This window comes from Symphalangus syndactylus, chromosome 11 (genome assembly GCF_028878055.3).
Source record: "Symphalangus syndactylus isolate Jambi chromosome 11, NHGRI_mSymSyn1-v2.1_pri, whole genome shotgun sequence".
NCBI classification, from domain to species: Eukaryota; Metazoa; Chordata; class Mammalia; order Primates; family Hylobatidae; genus Symphalangus; species Symphalangus syndactylus.
In genome coordinates, this window is record NC_072433.2 from 77,734,764 (window position 1) to 77,754,444 (window position 19,681).

Consider the following 19,681-nt stretch of genomic DNA (forward strand, 5'->3'; position numbering starts at 1 on the left):
TGCCTTGAATATTATGACCGTGACCATTGAATTTGTATACAAAAGTAAGTTTTACTCTAGTTAATTTGCTGATATAGTTTGTATATCTGTCCCCACCCAAATATCATGTTGAATTGTAATCCCCAGTACTGGAGGTGAGGTCTGGTGGGAGGTGATTAGATGTTCTCACAATAGTGAGTTCTCATGAGATCTGGTGGTTTAAAAGTACTTGGCATTTCTCTCACTTGCTCACTCTGGTTTTCACCATGTGATGTGACTGCTCCTCCTTTGCCTTCTACCATGACTGTAAGCTTCCTGAGGCCTCCCCAGAAGCAGATGCTAGCACCATGCTTCCTGTAAAGCCTGCAGAACCATAAGCCAATTAAACTTCTTTTCTTTATAAAATATGCAGTCTTGGGTATTTCTTCATAGCACTACAAGAATGACCTAATATATACTTGTTTCCTAGATAACTGTTTGAAATGTCACTACTGCTATAGTATTCCCTACTGATTTTGTGTTAAATTTCTAGTGGACAACCCTTAATGTAATACTCTTAAAAGGCTCACAACATTTAAAGTGCCTCATGTGACACTATACTTTAAACTTAAAAATGTAAAACAAGAATTCTAAAGAAAGATTGCTGAAATAGACAACTTAATTCCGTTCCTGGGAGAGCCCATAACACCAAGTACTAGATTGTGAGTGAAGGATCCATATAGGTACTATTTTTTTCTATGATCCATCTCCATAACCACTTGTTTCCCCCTAACATACACTTCTACAAGGCAGAAGAGCCCACCAATACTTGGAAACTCTGTCTCTACTATTTCCTGGTGAATCACAGACTATTCCTTCATATAGGTAAAACATAGACTTAAATTATTTCTGTGGCTTACAGTTTTCTACTTTCATCACTGTTACATGTAATTGAGTGATAATTATCTTAACAAATCAAAATTCCAAAATTTAAATCTCTCAGTCAAGAAGTTAGAAAATTCAAATTGTATTCATTCAATTTGTTTAAGAAGGAAATATTCAGAAGAAAATTAATTTTCATACTTACATTGATACCAAAAGAGTTAAGAAACATAATACACAAGGATAAATGGGTCTATCTGCACAATACTTATTCCCTCTAAACTCAAAGACAGGACTCTTAAAAAAGGAATTAGGCTTATATTGAGTCAGCTTGTATTAAAACATAGAATGTCAAAATTGATGAAATGTTAGGTAATGGAAAAATGTGCCACTCTATTGCTATTTGTATTTCAATTTTTGTTTCAGAAACTAGTAAAATTATAAAGGGAAGATTTAAGAAATCCACTCTTGAGGGTTAACAGATACTAGGAATAAAAACAAATTTACCAAACTTTAAAATTCTAATAAAATAAGTATTTTATTAACGAAAGTCTGGAAAACGTGTGCACCAAAATAAAAGCGATTATTAATGTTAAATTAAAAAACCTTCAAAGAACACATATCACATATTCAATTTTTAAAAACTTTATATAAAAGCTCTATTATAAATACAAAGCTAAACTATCTGAGTACTAACAACACAGTTCATACAAAGAAACTTAACAGTAGTAAAATACAAATACACAAGATGCTTATTTTTGGTCCTTTAGGATAAAAGAACTAAGCTGGTTTTTTTCACATGGCTCCAGGCACAAAAATAGAATATAAGATGGTAACTGCAACATTCTTAGTGTTTATCCTTGTAATTCTTTAAATGTCACCAGTCATAATAGCAATGAACTCCTCTTGGTTTACTGTGGTAAGAAAGAAAATGAAATAGTCAGAAATATAAACATTTTATTTTTTCAGAGTCCACGACTACCATTTTACACTAAGTATTTAAATAATTTTACATTATGCAAAATTATTACATTAAGACATGGCTTTTTGCTTTTACTTCTTTGTTACGAAGTGGAACATGCTTATTAAATGTAACTTCTTGAATGCAAAAATACATATAATGTGATAAACATTATAAATTAGTATTCTATAATATTAACTGGGGAAAAGATAATGTTACCAAAAAAGTCAATCACAGTCATATTTGTACATACTTGCTAAAACATTTTAAATGCTTGACATTTCAAAGTTCTTTAAACAACCCTCTTTATCATCTTTATTCTACTAGTTCATTTAGCAAATCCTTCCTTTACAAGTAAGCTTGAACATATCATGCATGTAAATTAGATTTCTAAAGAATGAAAATATAATAAAATTATAAAAAGAAGTTAAATTATTATTTTTTGAACTTTTATATACTTAAAAGCCTATGTTAAAGAATAATTAAAACCAGGTCACCATACCTCAAAAGTATCAATAAAAATGGCAATTTGAAAAGATTACAGATGTAATCTTAATCACCAAGGTAATCCAGTAACTATATAGATGTAAATACAGAAAATAATCATGGATAAGGACTAATTTTTAGTTTGCCAAAATTATAAATATAGTAAGAATCTCCAATTTATAAAACATAATGTTTAAGACAGCAATCTAGAAATAATAAATCAGATAATCTTACAGAATATAATTTTGAAAACCCAATACATGCACACATATCAATTAAGAAAAATGTTCAGAAGATACTTCCGGTAAGTATTTAGCATTTAGCCCTAGGACTTAATACATACCTAAACAATGCACAAGTTATGAATGATAATTTTGATAATGCCAAAAGAAAACTACACTGAGACTTAAGACCTGGTCTCTAGTCATAGCTCTGCACAGAACAGCTCTGCATCTCATTTCCTTCATCTGAAAACACTGAACTATGAGATGATGTTTTAGATTGTTTAACTCTTATTTACCATAGAAGGTATTATATGAAAATACTCCATTGAATCAAACATTTTTAAGTGGCTAGTGAATGCCAACACCACAATAAGTGTTGTGTAATATATCAAAACAGACACCAGGCTTCCTATTCTGGAATACGTTAAAACTGAAATGAGAAAGATATTATATGATATCATAAAATTATTGTTAACTTTCTTAAGTGTAACATTGGTATCATAGCTTTATGAAAGATATATCTTTTTTCTTAGTAGATGGATATGCTAAAATATTAAAGGATCAAGTTTTTTTTTGTTTTATTATTAAAATTTAATTAATTAATTAATTAATTTAGAGACCGGGTTATGAGGCTGGCTTATTTTTGTATTTTTGGTAGAGATTAGGTTTCACCATGTTGCCAAGGCTGGTCTTGAACTCCTGGGCTCAAGCAATCCACCTGCCTCAGCCTCCCAAAGTGCTGGGATTACAGGCATGGGACATGGTGCCTGGCCTAAAAAACTGAGTTCTTGATATATGAAATTTATTTTCAAATGATTGAGAAAAAAATATACACACCACAGGTAAAGCAAATGCAGTAAAGTACTAATTACTGAATCTAGGCAGAAGGTACAATGGTGTTCATTGTACTAGTCTGACAATTTTTCTCTATGTTTGAGAATATTCATAATGAATAGTTAGAAAAAATTAACCAATTAAAAAATGTTGAGGAGATAAAACATGGTCATAGGGAATGAAAAGAATATACACTGCACTGGTTCTAGAAACCACATAGAAAACCGGTTTTGATAACTATGTTAGTCAGTTTTTATACTTGAAACAGAACAAATGTTTTATAACACAAAATACTATTTATTATTAAAACAAAGACCAAATCAGTGTTGAAAAAATATCCTTCACAATGGTAAAAATTATTACTAATAAGAAAAATTTAGGTAAAGGTAAATCATTACTTGGGCTCTAAAACAAAAATACAGAATTTGGAAAGGAAGTAGAAAGAGAGCTGGGGTGGGAGAATACCATCAGAAATACAGTCAAAGAATAGTGTATGCCTCACAGAAATAAGCTACAAGTTAGGAAAAATGCATCCTCCAGAAGCTGACAGGGAACTATGAATCCATGCAATAAGTATTTAACATCTACAAAATACTATGACAGACATGGTAAGAACATAATACAAAATCTATAATACTCCAAACTACTTTCAAGAATCTTACAAATTGATGTAGTGATCTTTAACCTTTGCAGTTAAAAAGCCATGTCTGAATATCTTAGGAAAGCTATGATCCCTCTCTCTTTCCAATAAATACAGCTCAAATATATAAAATTATTAATCAGTTTAGCCACTGTGCACCTGCACTGAAGAACTCCCGACTTAGACTGAGGCATCTAGACCAAATAGGAAGCAAGAGTATGTTCTTAAGAACTCTATTAAGAGAAAAAACATAAAACAGCCTTAGAATGATTTGATTACAAATCATTTTAACAGTGTAATACAGCCATGATTAAAATATTCAAAATCCAAAAAGTACTTGTTACTTAAAGATCCAGAACTTTTTCTTGATCTGTAAAATTTCAATATTCAAACTGCAAATTTTAAGTTTCATATAGAAGTTTGAAAACCACAAAACGCTTAATTTTTATATTGTTTATACATAAAAACTTTAAACTATAATAGCATTTCAAAAGTATTTAAAATACAGTAAGCCTTCTGTAACCACAGGTTCCTCACATCTGCAGATTCAACCAACTGCAGATGAAAAATATTTGGGAAAATAATACAATAAAAAATAATACAAATAAAGTGTAACAACAATTTACATAGCATTTACATTGTATTAGGTATTATAAGTAATCTAGAGATGATTTAAGGTATACAGGAGGATATGTGAAAGTTATATGAAAATACATGCCATTTTATACAAGGGACTTGAGCACCATAGATTTTGGCATCCTTAAGCAACTTGGAACCAATCCCCTGTGCTTATCAAGGGACAACTGAATTCCATGATTCATACCTAAAAACACACTACTTAAACCCAAGAAAGTAAAAATTAGAAAGTGGCTCAGGAAATTAAACTAGCTACTTTACTTTAATTGTCTTGTAGGCAATTAAAAGACAATCTTCTACACCTCTGTACACTTGATTTTATAACCTTCTCTATTAACAATATCTTATATCAAGTTCCTATATCTAGTAAATCTACCACAATGCCTAGCTTAAAATAAGCTTTGGTAAAACATTTATTGAATCAAGAAAATATGACACTTTGTTTCCTTTTATATTGCCTTCTTTAACAAAATTTTTCATACATCAACCATTTCATAGAGCAAATCTTATTACAAGTTGCTAACAATAAGAATTTTAGAGAACTAAGTAGATTAAGTACCTTAGAGACCATCTGGCTTTGAAGGGGAAAAGCAAATCTTAGAACTGGAAGTTCCAACCGAGTATGTTGCTAATACACTGCTTCCTATAATAGCATGTAATTTTTAAAACTCCATAAACATAGAAGTCTAGTTAATATTTTACTTGATAGCCCAAGAGGCAATACAATATTGTTTTAAAGCACATTCTTTGCCATTATGGAGATTTGATTTTGAGTTCTGGCTCTACCATGTACAGTATTAGCTTTGTGATAACCTGGGGCAGATTATTAATCTCTCAAAGCTTTAGCTTCCTCATCTCTATATACACATCTATTATACACATGTATAGGTATAATATTATATCTACTTTACAAGTTATTATGGAAATTAAGTGACATAATTCATGCTAATATCCAATATAGTAACTGCTAAATAAATGTTAACAACCATCATCATTATTTAAAAGATTATCCATTCTGGCTTTTCAAAACATTCCTTTCATTTTTTCCAAAAGATGTGCCGTGTTTTATTTTACATATGCTGTTGAGGGGGCGGGGGGAAGTGACTCTTTCTGTATCATTACCACAGCTTTATGTCTATCTTGTAGTACATCTTATTTACCTTTAACTTCACATTCACCATGTTTATTATTCTATATATCCAATATTTTTAAAATTTCATTGCTCTTAGATACTGAAAAGCATGAAAAAGTCACAAAGAGAGAAGAACACTAAATTCCACAAAAAAGACAGCAAGGTCTAATCTTTAGCAGTTTAACATACAAATAAAGTAGTTTTTATCTCAACAAAACTTAGTTTCCAGCCAAAAGTTTCCATATTAAGTGTATGAAAGTATCAAAACAATTTGTTTCTCTAAATGCTATAGGCCTTCAATGGAAGTCTCATGATTCATACAGAGAGCGTTACGGGAAGCTTTTGGGAAAAAGATGGTGTTTAATATTTACCTGAGAGAATGAATCACATTTCAGCAGACAGAAATTAACAACTAGAGCATTCTAAGATTAAGAAACAGCATGATGAAACAAATAGCATAAAAATGTGTTTTCAGGATAGAGTATGTTGACAAAATGTGTACATACAGGAGGTGAGGGTTAAAGAAGAAAAGTGAAAGGATACACTGGGAAGTAAAATTAGTTACTCAAGGTGGGACAGATCATAGAAGGCTTTGAACTTTACTCTGTAGGCACTGAAGAATTGTTTCAAGTATCTAAACATGTAAATGGCATTATCAAATGTATATTTTAGGAAAAGAATGAGACCAAGAGACTGAAGAAGAGATTAGAGACTTTTATATGCCTAAAGGGCAATTAGGAAACTACAAGAGACTGCAAAGTGAAAGCAGGAACCACATCTGCCTTATTCACTGTGTAGCACCAGTCAACACACAGGACACTGCACCCAGGAGGCAGCCAAGTTAAGAATAAATGAGGCCATTATAACATTCCTAACTAGAAATTAGGGCCTGAACTAGGACAGCCACAATGGACAAAGATAAAAACAGATTCAAAACATCTGAAGGGGAAAATCAATAGAACTTAGAACTTAGCATGTAGATTGAGGGAGAAGCCATTAAAGACTGAAATTCTATTGAAAGGCTGAAATTTTGGTGGTTTCACCTTCAGAGAAAAGCGAAGGACCTTCTTGAGGTATAATTGGTTTTAGAGATCTGCTTCATTCTAAATTGAATATGTGAATTATTTAGACAGAAGGCCCATTACAAGAAGCGGTTAAGTTTACAAAAAAGTCCTGCAAGTCATTTGGTTTTAGAAAAATGTATTCCATGTGTAGCATCAGGAAAACTTGGAAAATATGTTTCACTTAAAACTTACTTTCTCCATCACCATCTTTGTCAAATTCTTCTATCATAGCTCGAAGTTCTTCATCACTCATGTTTTCACCCAATTCTCTAGCAACACGTCGCAAATTCCTCAAGCTTATTTTACCTGAATCATCATCATCAAATAGTTTAAATGCCTTGAGTATTTCTTCATGGGGATCTCTTTCCAATATCCAGTCTGTCACTACAGTTTAAAAACATATATATTTTAATAAACCTGCATAATCACAAAGGCATTCATTTGTGAAATCAACTAAATATTAGATGAGAATTAAAGCTGGGACTGTCAACTTTTAGTTTGACAATAAAATGTCAAATGAGATCCCCAAACCCCGAGATAAACCTGAAATTAGAAAAATCAAATCCATATTTTAAATGTTAACCTTTTTTATTATGAGCAACTTGTCTTATTATAAAAGTAAGCAAAACGATATCACACAGAGGCAAAATAAAAAGGACTACATTTATACCATATTTATTTAAGATCTACTATTATCAAGAATTGTACTAGGCTCCACTGACATCAAGCACACAATGAGTGTGTCATCTACTTGTGGAGAGACATACCAACAAAATAATTGGAGCTAACTAAATAAAAGCTGCTTGCTGACTAAACGTCATACTAACACTGATTCTTCCTCAAATTTAATCCAACTTCAAAACAAGAAAAACTGCGAAAGACAAAAAGTACTGCCATCGCAGACACAGGCACAGTCTCAGACAGCAGATGAAAATTCCACTAATACCTTCGTGATTAGAAGAACCTCTTGGTTTTCCAAAATTTAGAAAGTAGTAAATAGGATCAAATCTGACTATAGCAGGAAAGCCCACCCAAAAAAGACCTCTAGAAAGAAGGTCTCCTTAAAGCTTACCCATTTTGTTTGCATCAATCACTCTCAGACAACTAACTAAAAATAAATACAGTTTCAAACCTCAATGGTAATTGTGTATTTTAATACACTAAATATAATCATAAGTAGTAACACAGTAATAAGCTTAAGTATTTTCAATTTTACCAGTCTTTAATCAATAGCCACAATAAAAATTAAAATAAAAATCTATGGCATAAAAATTGTTGTTACTAAATAAAATTCTAACAATATCTAAATAAATATCTCTGAAGTAATTATATACAGTATCTGCCACTACAAGAAAAGGTATTTATGGCCTTTACTATGCTATTAAAAATAACTCGGTCCTGTTGAAGGTTACAGAATTGTTAAAAAAAAAAAAAAAAAAAAAAAGCAACTGCTTATAGATGGAAAATACTGGAATGTTTAAGGAATCCAGAATGAAAAAAATACAATCGACGTCTCCAACAAGTTGTTTTGCTGCTGCTTCACCCGTATTTGGTTCAATAATCACCTATTCAAATGACTATTGTATCATCTACACATATTTTCAATAGTTTCCTTTTATCCATTAATTTTATCCAAAAAGGCTTCCAAGTAACTAATTGAAGTATATTACTGTAAGTATGCAAATCATCAAAGCTCATAAATATTCAGTCAAAAAGGAGCTGGCATATCTACAGCCATAACACCAAAATAAAATACCACACTTAACTCTATGGCACATACTCAACTTATTTTGAATTTAGTCCCAACAAAAAAGCAGGACAAGGAAAAAAAGTGTTAAGAAATTTTCTTCACCAATTAAATAATTTACATGACAGGTGAACCAAAAAAGCAGCTTGCTGAAAGTATTAATGTACTTAAAGAAGCAACAGGGTGATTGGGGAACAGATGGGGCTCCAAGATGTATAAATTCTTATCCCACTGGTACTTTAATTGTGTTAGTTATTTCAGAGCTATGTGTCTATATATTCTTTTATCAATATTCTTCCAAAAAAGGCAGCTTTTCTTGGGAATTATAAATGCTCATCATTTTGGACAGCAAAAACATTACCTAATATATAACTTTATAATGACTCTCCTCCATGCCTTCAGGTTCTATTCTTGTTCCACAAAGTAGAATTTAATTATAAGAAATATATTTTCAATGAAAATATTAGTAAACTGATATAGAGGCAGTTAAGTTGGGTTTCATTTATTTCACAAAACTCCAAATTTCTGTCCATGTAACTGTATTTTCAAATGATTTAATTACACATACTATCAGAAATGTACTCCATCAAAATACTTTCTTAGACCCTTAATGTGTAAAAATCACTTAAGAACACGGCAAATCCAAAAACATCACATCAAAAGTAAATTAAAAATTATTACAGGTAACGCTAGAAATATAGCTTTAACTGTATTTCTCAATGTCTTTTGGAAATTTCTATCCAAACATACCAGTTAGACATGTTGGACTCCAAACTCATTCCATTACCACCATGGTAACTGCAGCTGCCTCCCCTACCCCCACCAAAAGATAACAGCAACATTTACAGCTAGATTCCACATTTGAAAAGCATAAATCATTCTCAGTCCCACAAACTTAATCAGGTGCTATAGTATTGAGAATACTGCTTTTTTTCTAATTTATTTATTGTTTTGAAACAAGGTCTCGCTCTGTTGCCCAGACTGGAGTGCAATGGTGTGATCCCAGCTTACTGCAGCCTCAACTCCTGGGCTCAAGTAATCTTCCCACCTCAACCTCCAAAGCAGCTGGGACTACAGGCATGTGCCATCACGTCTGGCTAATTTTTTTTAAATTTTTTGTAGAGACAGGATCTCACTTTGTTGCCCCAGCTGGTCTCAAATTCCTGTGAGCAAGCAATCCTCCCGCCTTGACCTCCCAAAGTGCTGGGATTACAGGCATGAGCCACCAAGCCCAGCCTCATTTTTATTCTTAAATGTATTTTCTTTTCACCCTCGCCATCCTCAGCAAAAAAAATAGTATTTTCTGTCCACAGTCTCTCTTCTTTCCAACTCATCATCAATAATACTCTCAACAGTTTTCCTTCTCAAACGTATCATATCCCCTTCCTTTAAAAATTGTGAATGATCACTGCTGACTAGAATTCAAAATCTTTATGTTTTGCAAGACTTTACCAATCTGGCCCAATCCTACATTTCCAGTCATTTCCCTATCATCTAGCCCAGAACACTACCTAGTTTCCCAAACATGCTATACTTCTAGTACCATTCTTTGTTGTTGCTGCTTTCTAAGCCTAGAATGCTTTTTCTCTACTCTTCCTGGCAATCTTGGAATGAAATCCTACTCACATTTCCAAAGGCCTAAATTTAAAATCTCCTCTGCAAAGTCTTCAATTCCTCTAGATCAGGGATTAACAAATCTTTCCTGTAAAAGGCCAATAGTAAATATTTTAGGCTTTGTAGAGGGCCATAAAGTCTCTAACTACTCACTCTGCCATAGTAGCACACAAGCTGCATAAAAGAAGGGGTGTGGTGGTGTACAAGCAGCAGCTGAATTTGGTCCAAAGGCTATAGTTGCTGACTTCTGTCCTAGACAAAATTACAATTTACCACATAGTACTATAGCCTGTTGTCACCTATATTTACATTGTAAATTCCCTGAAAGAAGAACCTCTTAGTAACTTTTAATTAAGTCTTCTTCCCAACCCCAGTACAGTACCTAATACCAAAAAATTCAGTGTTAAATAAGCAAAATGAAGACAATAATACAGTATTATAATCTCAATCAACAATAATAAGTAGTACATGTCAAAAATAGTTTACAAATGTTTGACTTATGTTGGTCTTAAAGACAGTAATTCCTAAAACATCTATGTTACTCACTAGCCTCAGGCTGTCTTGACTCTAAACTTACGTTAAATATATTTTAAAGCTTTTTTCCAGTACTAGGAAGAGTCTATAATAGTTAACTGCCGAACTTCATCCAGATATATCTGTGGAACAGTGTCCTTGGGTAGTTCATAAAACTAGGACTCAAATGTTATGATTTAGAATCACTTGTCCCAAAGTATAAAACATATTAATCTGTGGTCAGTGATTAGTTAAAAATAATCAACAAAAGGGGAATACATAGTTCTTGACTGATTCCCAAACAGTAATATATTTTTATTTGACACCTGGTACTCTCCATAGGTAGCCTTAAGATAGCTAAGATACATGTTGACCCTGTCAAAAGGTTAATCTTTGAGTGTCAAAGCTGAAGTTTAGCCACATCTATTTATTCTAGAAGGAACCCAGTATTTCTGCTCTGTTAATAACATAGAACAGATGGGGTGTCAGGAAAAAGTGGAGGTGGCATGGGATTCTGGTCCCAACTGCCAATAAAAATCACAATTTTTATATTGTGTTCATTTAAGATGAAATAACGTATTTTGTAAAATTATTAGTGATGATATAGTGCTTACAATAGCCTTTATGAAAAAAGTCAATAAAAAATATACACAAAGTCATTTTATGTCCCAGTGATGCATATATGATTATTTCGAGCCCCTGAAACAAAGACAATTTTTTAAAGCAATAATAATAGCAAATGCTTAGTAGCACTTACAACATGCCAGGCCCTTTTCTAGGTACTTTACATATCATTAACTTAATCCTTGGAAGAATCTCATGAGAGAGTACAATGATCCCCACTTTATAGTTGAAAATGAGGCACAGGGTATTAAAAAGACCAAGCTCCAGAGCTATAAAGTGGCAAAACCAAGGTATGAACCAACGGAATCTGGTTCCAAGTGCTAAACCACTATACTGTACTAAACTACCTGGATTATAGCTCCTTCCTAATAGTATCTTTTCCACTATACACTAACACCTTGTTTCTACAAATAAACAATCTAAGGTAAAACTAGGAATACTACGATCATAAACTTCAGGAGAGTGTCCATTCTGGGAGAACAAAAGTGGCTCTCTCCCTTTCCTCAAATAATTAATTCTACAAATTAGAGGAAAAAAGGAAAATGTCCCCAACGGACAAGTTGCCTCTCTAAACAGTCATATATTAGTTCATAAGTTGAGGATCTTCTGTGCTGTGTTTTTTTTCTCTTAGGTTTATCATTTATTTTCCATCTCAAATGCTTTTGACTTGAGCTTTTGGATTTAAAAAACTGAGTAATGACATGAATCTAAATTTTCTCTGCGTCTACCAATTGCCATTTCTTTTTGCTTCCCCTATTGCTTCTTGATGAATATTTAAAATAAGGGGTTTGTGTATACAACAGAATTTGTTTCCAAATTTTTTAAATACTTATATGATGTGCTTATATCGTGACCCATTGGTTTAGAGAAAAAAAACAGAAATAAACCTGAATATTTACATATTTTGTAGATAATATTCTAGACAATACATTTAAGTTATAATAGCAACGTCCTTGCCTTCCAGACTCTTCTATTTTGAAAAAGCCTGGTCTATATATGCTATAAATAATTCACTAAAATCAACTATACAAAAATTTAGCCATATTAATCCTATGACACATTATCTTCAGTTGGTGGTACAAGGATGTTTTCTCCTGCTTCCAGTATGCCCACTGCCTCCTTTACTACTACCCTCTAAACAGATGACTTTATCCACTGAGATCAAGGTCATCCAGAGGATGTAGCCTCTCATAAACTTTGTCAGCCTGAAGTCATGCATTTCATTTACAGCCAAAGATACCAACTACTACCAGTTCCCTCTTCTCCCACTTAGCCAACAAAAATCACATACCAGAAAGGTCTTGGGAAACATTTTCCAAACAGCAGGATATCAAATTTTCTGTTTTATTAAGCAAAAATAATTTTTTGATCACCCTTCAAGTTTTATCACATAATATAAATACAAAAAACTTGGAAAAGCATCTTTCTATAAAAAGCTACACAACAGTTCCTTGGTTAGAATCTTCACAACAAAACAAAAGACAAAACTATAAATCTCAGAGCAAAGCCATATTTTTTCTTTGGAAAAAAAAAAAAAAAACTGAGTAAGAGTCACATTATACACCAGTGTTCTATAAGAAAATTCCATAACCTAGAGAATTTAAAATTTAAAAAGTGATATTAATCAGACAATTTCCTAACAGCTGCTGATTACAAAGACTATTAAAATACACACCAACTTCATTAAAATCTTCAAAGGTGATTTTCCCTGTGGCTTCTCTGTCATAATCTTTAAGAATCTTCAGTACATCAGCTTTTTTTACATCAAACCCCAAGGCTCTCATTGCCACCTTTTGGATTAAAAAGGAAAAGCAAATTATAAAGCACTCTTTACAAAAGAATTTCTAATTATTAAGTTTTTACATCCTAAGAGATGACAACACTTTAATAAAATATAACTTTTTTGCATGTTTTACCTCTTTAGAATAGCAGTGATAGTGTAATTATTCTTCACTACTGAAATTAAGTATGTATAAGTTTTTTCATTTATAAATTGCATTTTTTTATATGACAAAGTAACCAAAAAGTGTTTACAGATTTTACTATATAAAATGCACTAACTTATTGCACAGATAATTTGATTGTTATTTGTTCTGAAGGGATTAACAATCAAAATGAGAAAAAGGCATGGCATAAATATTAAACAGTTATATGATAGAAGAGATAAAACATTAAAATAAGAATTATCATCAGTCTCTCCATGATTAGTTATCAGGTAAACGACAGGGCTAAGGACCCTGAGTTTAGAGAAAAAAGAGATTTTGTTACTAGTAATAAGGAAGGAGACATATTACTGACTAGAGAAGTCTTATTTGGAAAGATTCAAACTGTTCCTTGAAGGATAGATGAAGAGGAGGAGTAGGGCATTTGGGAAGGATGACTGGTATTAAAAAAAACACTGAAACGAACAATAGGTTCGAAGGACAATGAACAGAGCGGTTTACCTCACCTGAACTTTTCTAATTCAGGTGAGGTAAACTGCTCACCTGAATTAGGAGGTGAATTCCACCTGAATTAGAAGAGTTCAGGAGGAAGAAAGCAGTTAGCAAATGAAAAAAGTAGTTGGTGGCAAAAGTGTAGAGAACATTCAGTAGAAAGCAAAGGAATCTGAACTTTAAGTAGTATACAATGAGGAGTTATGGTTTATGAGCAATGAACAATTTATGAGCAATGGTGAAAGAATTTTTAAACTATCTAAATTCAGTGGTAGTGTACAAGGTGAACTAGTAAGAAATCATTTAGGAAGCTCCAGGTATGAAATAAGGTCCCAAACCAAGAGAGTCAATGGTTACAAATGGAACAGACATTGTAAAGGAAGAATTGATCAAATCTGGGTAACCAAAAAAAAAAAAAAAAAAAAACAGCGGCAAAAGAGAGCTAAAGAGGACTGCAAGATTGAGAAAGCTAGACTTACAGGCCTATTAACTGCTTTTATACATTCTATCCTGTCACTGCATAGTTCCTATCCCTACATGGAATCCTAATGCTTAAAAATCCCTTACAAAATTACAAAAATTAAAACTACCAAATAAACACTTACATTCACCTATCCATTAAAGCTATTAAAAATCTCAAAATACTATCTTTCCCACTGTGCTGAAAGTAAGTCCCATTCTACCCTAAACCCAAATCTCTCCTTATACCCTGACAAATAATAATTTACACATCTCTCCCTACACTTTGACATTCTAGGTCTTAAAGTTGACATTTTTACCTATTAGCATGTGTCAACATCAAACAGCACTGAAGTTGTTTGCACCAGAGAAAGTGGATTGAGACTATGTTACTAACAAATCCAAATTATAAGATTAAAAGACAACATTCCCACAGTCTGAAAACAGTATGGGTCACCAAGAAACAAAAACAAAAACAAAAACAAAAAAACAGTGAAAAGAATATGGTAAGAATAAATTCCAGTTTGAAATCCTTTAATCATGTCAGCGAAAAATAAGCACCTTCCCTAGGAATGTATTTTTACATTTAAAATACTATTCGTTTTCTCATGTGAAAAAGATTTTCTAAAAACTATGTTAGTTCTGTTCAGTTTTATTATAGCACCTAACTATGAATGCTTAAAATGCCTTCATAGTTCCAAAACCAGTTTAGTTAAAATAATTATTTAGAAATGTAATGTAAAGCAACTGTTAAAATGCAAATTATTTTAACACAGAAACAAATATTTTAAAGTATACCATTACCTTTAATTCATGATAATCTATTGCTTCATCTTTGTCTGTATCAAATAGTTCAAAAGCATCTTTAATTTCTTGTTTTTGTTCCTCAGACAGTTCTCTTCTTTTTTTCCTCTTTTTGTCCACTACAAGCTCACTTCTATGAAATGGAAAGAAAAAGCCCTTAGTCCACTTTAATTCTCTTTACTAACAGAAATTAGCCAATAATTATTTTCTAAATTTCAAAAAAGAAAGTACTTTGGAGAAAGATAGGGAAACTTTCCCTTTATGAGTCAATGCCCTGTTTATTCCATAGTCTAAATTGCTATAAATCTGAACTTCGCAAAACTAAAGAGTGTTACAGATTATTAAAAGAAATGAGGACCAAACTTTTCCTTTTCCCAGCTTTTTATTTATTCCCATTAATGTTACTGTGGAAGAAACAAGAACTGTGAATAAGCAACACTTACTTTTATGTCTGAAACTCCAACCAACTCCAACCAAAAAAACAAAAACACGTTATCCTACAAGAATGTTAAATAAAAATCTCCAAATGAAACCAAAATTCATAACTGACAATCACTATATATCGGTTTACTTTTGATAGTTCTGATAATTATGTTCATAAAATTACAAAAAAAAACAAGTGAATTAACTTATACAGTATTTTAGCACTGTTGGTTCAAAATGTTTTTAGATTACACGTTTTTAACAGTTTGGCAATTTATGTGTCATTTCCTCCATTGATATTAAATAATCGAAAATATTAATGAGTCTAAACATATGACAAATATTAGATGCCAATATACAATGTTTGTGCTTCATTCTATATAAAAATGTGATGAGTCTTGTCTCACTTAACATGTAAACCGGAGGTTAAACTTCTCATAAACTCTGGAAACGCTTAAAGAAAAAAAGCAAAAATTATTTTAAAGCCAGAAATGTTTTCCTTAAGAGCTGCCCATCTAAATGTGCTCCAAATTTTCAAATGGAGCCGCAACACTGGAATAAGTTTTGAAACACAATCCGATAACACATTAACATGTCAAAACCAGTTGACTGTATTTAAAACACCTATCTAGTTGCATTTGAAAGTCGTTTTGGTCTCTGAAAGCTACAAAAAAAAGCTAGGAAGTGACCAGTAGGTGCAGTATGACAAAGCTGAGGAAGATCTTCCTTTCATGAGACCTGACTTGACACAAACTTGGGTATTCCTGGGGTCAGTCTTTTCCTTCCTGAGACTTTCAGAGGCCAAGTCCAGAACCGACCCACCCCTGACCCCATCCAAGGGTACCATGATTATCCCTTAGCAGAACATGGAATATTTTTGGAGTGTCTTAAGTGTATGGATAGTTTTACGGTACAACGTCTACACAGGGGGAGAGGGCAACACAGGGTTAGAGGTTAGAACTGAAAGATAAACAATGCAAGAAATTTAGGAAATCCAAGAGACAGACTGCCAATTAAAGTCACTAAAATGGGTCTCCAATTACACCGTAAAGCAGGGCCCTGGGAGAAGAGGAAAGAGTTTTTTCGTTATTTCCAAAATTTATAGGTGGGTGATTGCATTAGCAGCGGAGCAGCCGAGGTGGGGCCCTGGATAGGCACACGAATTGACTGAAGGGATGTCCGCGGCCTGATCTCTCAGAGAAACAAGATAGAAGCCTCGCGATATTTCATTCCCTCCTCGCTCGCAACTAAGCCCATCCTTTTGGCAGTCCAAAGCCCTACGCGCTGACAGAAATAACCTCCTTAGCAGAAATGCACTGGTCTCGTTCCCTGCAGGGCATCAGAGCCCAGAGGGTGAATGATCCGGGCAGGCTGCCCTAGGCTCCTTTCCCGCGTCCCAAACTGCATCCCCTACCTCGCCTCGGCCCCAAACGTCCTCCCTTCCACACACACCCTCCCTGGGTCCCGCTCCGGGGTGTGGAGAGCACTGCCGCTTCCTTATTACCGACCTCAGAGCTAAACTCATTATCTCTTCGCACAGAGACGTTCCTCTCAAGAACGATTTTAACCCCCTACCCAAGGCAGCAAGACTCCCACAGCCGTTCAACAGACACGAACGACCTCAGCGGCCTCAGGGAACTCCCACAACATAGACACTTTTGAGCTGGATTGGTTGAAATGTCGCTATAGTTCTGCCTATTAGGGCGGAAGCTTTACCAATTCTATTTTCATTGGGTAAGTTTTACGTCAATCAAGGAAAAAAAAAATTTTTTTTTCTGTGTCCCCCGTCCCTACGCCCCTCCCCCAATCTAGGGCCGCTCTCGCCCTTCGGATTGGCCCGATGCGTTTTTCCCCGAATCCTTTGCGGGTCCGGCCTCCTATACCTGTATGGCTGTTTGGCTGGTGGGTGCTCTGTTTCTCTCTGGTAAAGCCGTGCGGTCTGTGGGCCGCCATTCGGAAACTGGATGGACAGCTTCGGCGGTGGGAAGGGAAGGGACACGCTGCAGGCCACCCTCCGGCTAGAAGGAGGGAGTACCTGAGGAACAAGGTCTGCGAAACTTGCCTCTGCTCTGTTCTAAAACTTTGAATGGCCTCAGTACCTGGGGAATGTGTTTAAAATGCAGACTTAAGTGTCTTTCTCCATTCAAATTTCAGTAGGTATGAATCTGCGTTTTTACTCCTCACAAGCCTTCCAAGTGATTCTGAGGCAGGTGCTCTGACTATACTTGGATTATCACAGGGTTAGTTAGATTATCAGGCTATTTATGGTTTAGCTGTATCTAAACCGCCTTTCCCTCTTTTTCCTCCTTAGAACTGTTTGAAACGGATTTGTTCGCTTCTGTCTCTTATTTTACAGTGCTGTAAGCTGTTAATACACGAGACTGCCTTCACTACCAAACCAAGTCTCCTAAAGCTCACTTGAATGTCTACTTACTCGTCTCTCTTGCTAAGTTCAATTTCTTGAAGGCCATGATTATATCTATTTAACGCTTTTCCTTGTACCTAATAAAATGTCTGGTGCATAGGTGCTCGGTAAATTGAGTGGAATCTTTTGAAAATCCACAGAATACTGAGCTAAACAGCAAATCTCATAAACGTGAATAAAATAGCCTGAGGATGGGAGTTGAAGGCGGAGAATATATAAACATTATATGTTTAAGGGATGTGTATAAAATTTTAGAGAAGGGAGAGAACACAAGATAGCCTTCTTAAAGGAGGTGGCATAAACGTTAGACCTAGAAGGATGGGCTAAATTTGCACAAGGAAAGATAGTACGATAGAACAAGCTAAAAATTAGCTAAGGGATAGCACCCGTAAAAAACAAAAGTGGAACTTCTATTTTGTTCGTATTTTAAATTTTAAAGTACCTTTATAAATTACCTTTGAGTCTAAAAGGAAAGAGAAATTGTAATTACTAGAACATAATGATATTGAAAAAAACTATATGTTAAAATTTTAAGATACAGACCAAGCTATGGGAGAACATTATTTTAAATAAGAAAGAATAAAAATAGGCCAAGCATTTATTTGAAGATGTTGGAAACGAAGAACAAATTGTATAATTGAAATTAGGAAGAGGAAATTAGTACAGATAAAGTTTGAATACAATGTTTTAAAAGGAAATTGGTCAAATTGATGAAGTACTCATAATCTAGTATAAAGCTGTTTTTTGGCAATACCAGTGAAATTCAAAGACTTACAGGAAGAAAAGGAATAGTGCCACTAGTATGGTTGGTAATTTAATAAAAGAGAGGTTTAAAAATTATTAAGATATTTTATACAATTTTATACCGCCAATAAATATTAATAGAAAATGAAATAGTCACTTTTCAAGGAAAACATAACTCAAAAAAGGTGGAAAACTGAATTAAGTCAGTAACTACAGACAGGACTGGAAAAAAGATGCCAAAGTTCTGTACTCGCAGATAAAAAGCCTCCAGCCCATTCAGATTTATGGTTAAAAATCATAAGCGCTAAATCTTGTGCTTTAAACTCGTCATAGAAAATGATGGAGAGCTTCTTAGCTTAATTTTTGAAGCTGCCGTAATCTTTCACATCCTAAAAGAACATTTAAAGTCACTCGATGTAAGCTCAGTGATGATGAAGGCTATGCATGTTTCTCACCATTGTATCCCCAGTGCCTGACTCATGTTTGATGTTCATTTGTGAATTTGAGTGCAAAATTCCTAGATATTAGCAAAATCAGTTTAATACTGTCTTAAAGGAACATTTCTCTATAACTAAATTGAGTTTTTTTTGTTAAGTGCAAAGATAATTCAAAATATAAATCTGTGTTAAATAATTATAGTGTTAGGTTAAGGAAATCATCTCAGTGTCAAAAAGGCACTGAATAATAGGCAACACCTTTTCTACTAAGATATAAAGTGGGTTTAGAAAATACTTTTTTAAATATGATCGGCAGAATACTTAAACACCAGTGTTTCTCAAACCTCGTTCCTGAAACACTAGGATTTTGTGAGTTGCTTTTGGTCTCAGAGTGAGTTTTATAAGCAAATAATTTGGGCAAACAGATTTTAAAAGGTTTTCAATAGGGTATCCTTTTAAGAGAGTGACAGGGAATTTACACGCATCACTTTTATTATATTTAATTAGTGAGAACTAGTGACAACCACTTCTTGCTTCATGGGAGATTGAGACAAGAAATCTCTAGATGGAAAACTGCTCTGCGGAAACTTGGAGCCTAATCATCTTTTACTAAAGATAAGACAGGTGATTACACTAATT

At 33.7% G+C, this 19,681-nt stretch overlaps 1 protein-coding gene across 3 annotated transcripts; it reads right to left on the reverse strand.

The window, feature by feature from the left end:
- Positions 1-1,352: 1,352 nt before the first annotated feature.
- Positions 1,353-17,170, reverse strand: CETN3 (centrin 3). Of its 3 annotated transcripts, none has more exons than XM_055298959.1 (6): positions 16,945-17,106; positions 15,014-15,146; positions 12,991-13,105; positions 7,124-7,201; positions 4,145-4,216; positions 1,353-1,754 (listed from the first exon to the last, which is right to left on the reverse strand). In XM_055298959.1, exons 1-6 carry the CDS (start codon positions 16,959-16,961, stop codon positions 1,711-1,713), a joined length of 459 nt encoding a protein of 152 aa, XP_055154934.1. In that variant the 5' UTR covers positions 16,962-17,106; the 3' UTR covers positions 1,353-1,710. The 3 variants fall into 3 exon arrangements, with proteins under 3 accessions (XP_055154934.1, XP_055154932.1, XP_055154933.1); XM_055298957.1 differs by having other exon boundaries at positions 7,010-7,201; XM_055298958.2 differs by lacking the exon at positions 4,145-4,216 and having other exon boundaries at positions 7,010-7,201; positions 16,945-17,170.
- Positions 17,171-19,681: the final 2,511 nt, after the last annotated feature.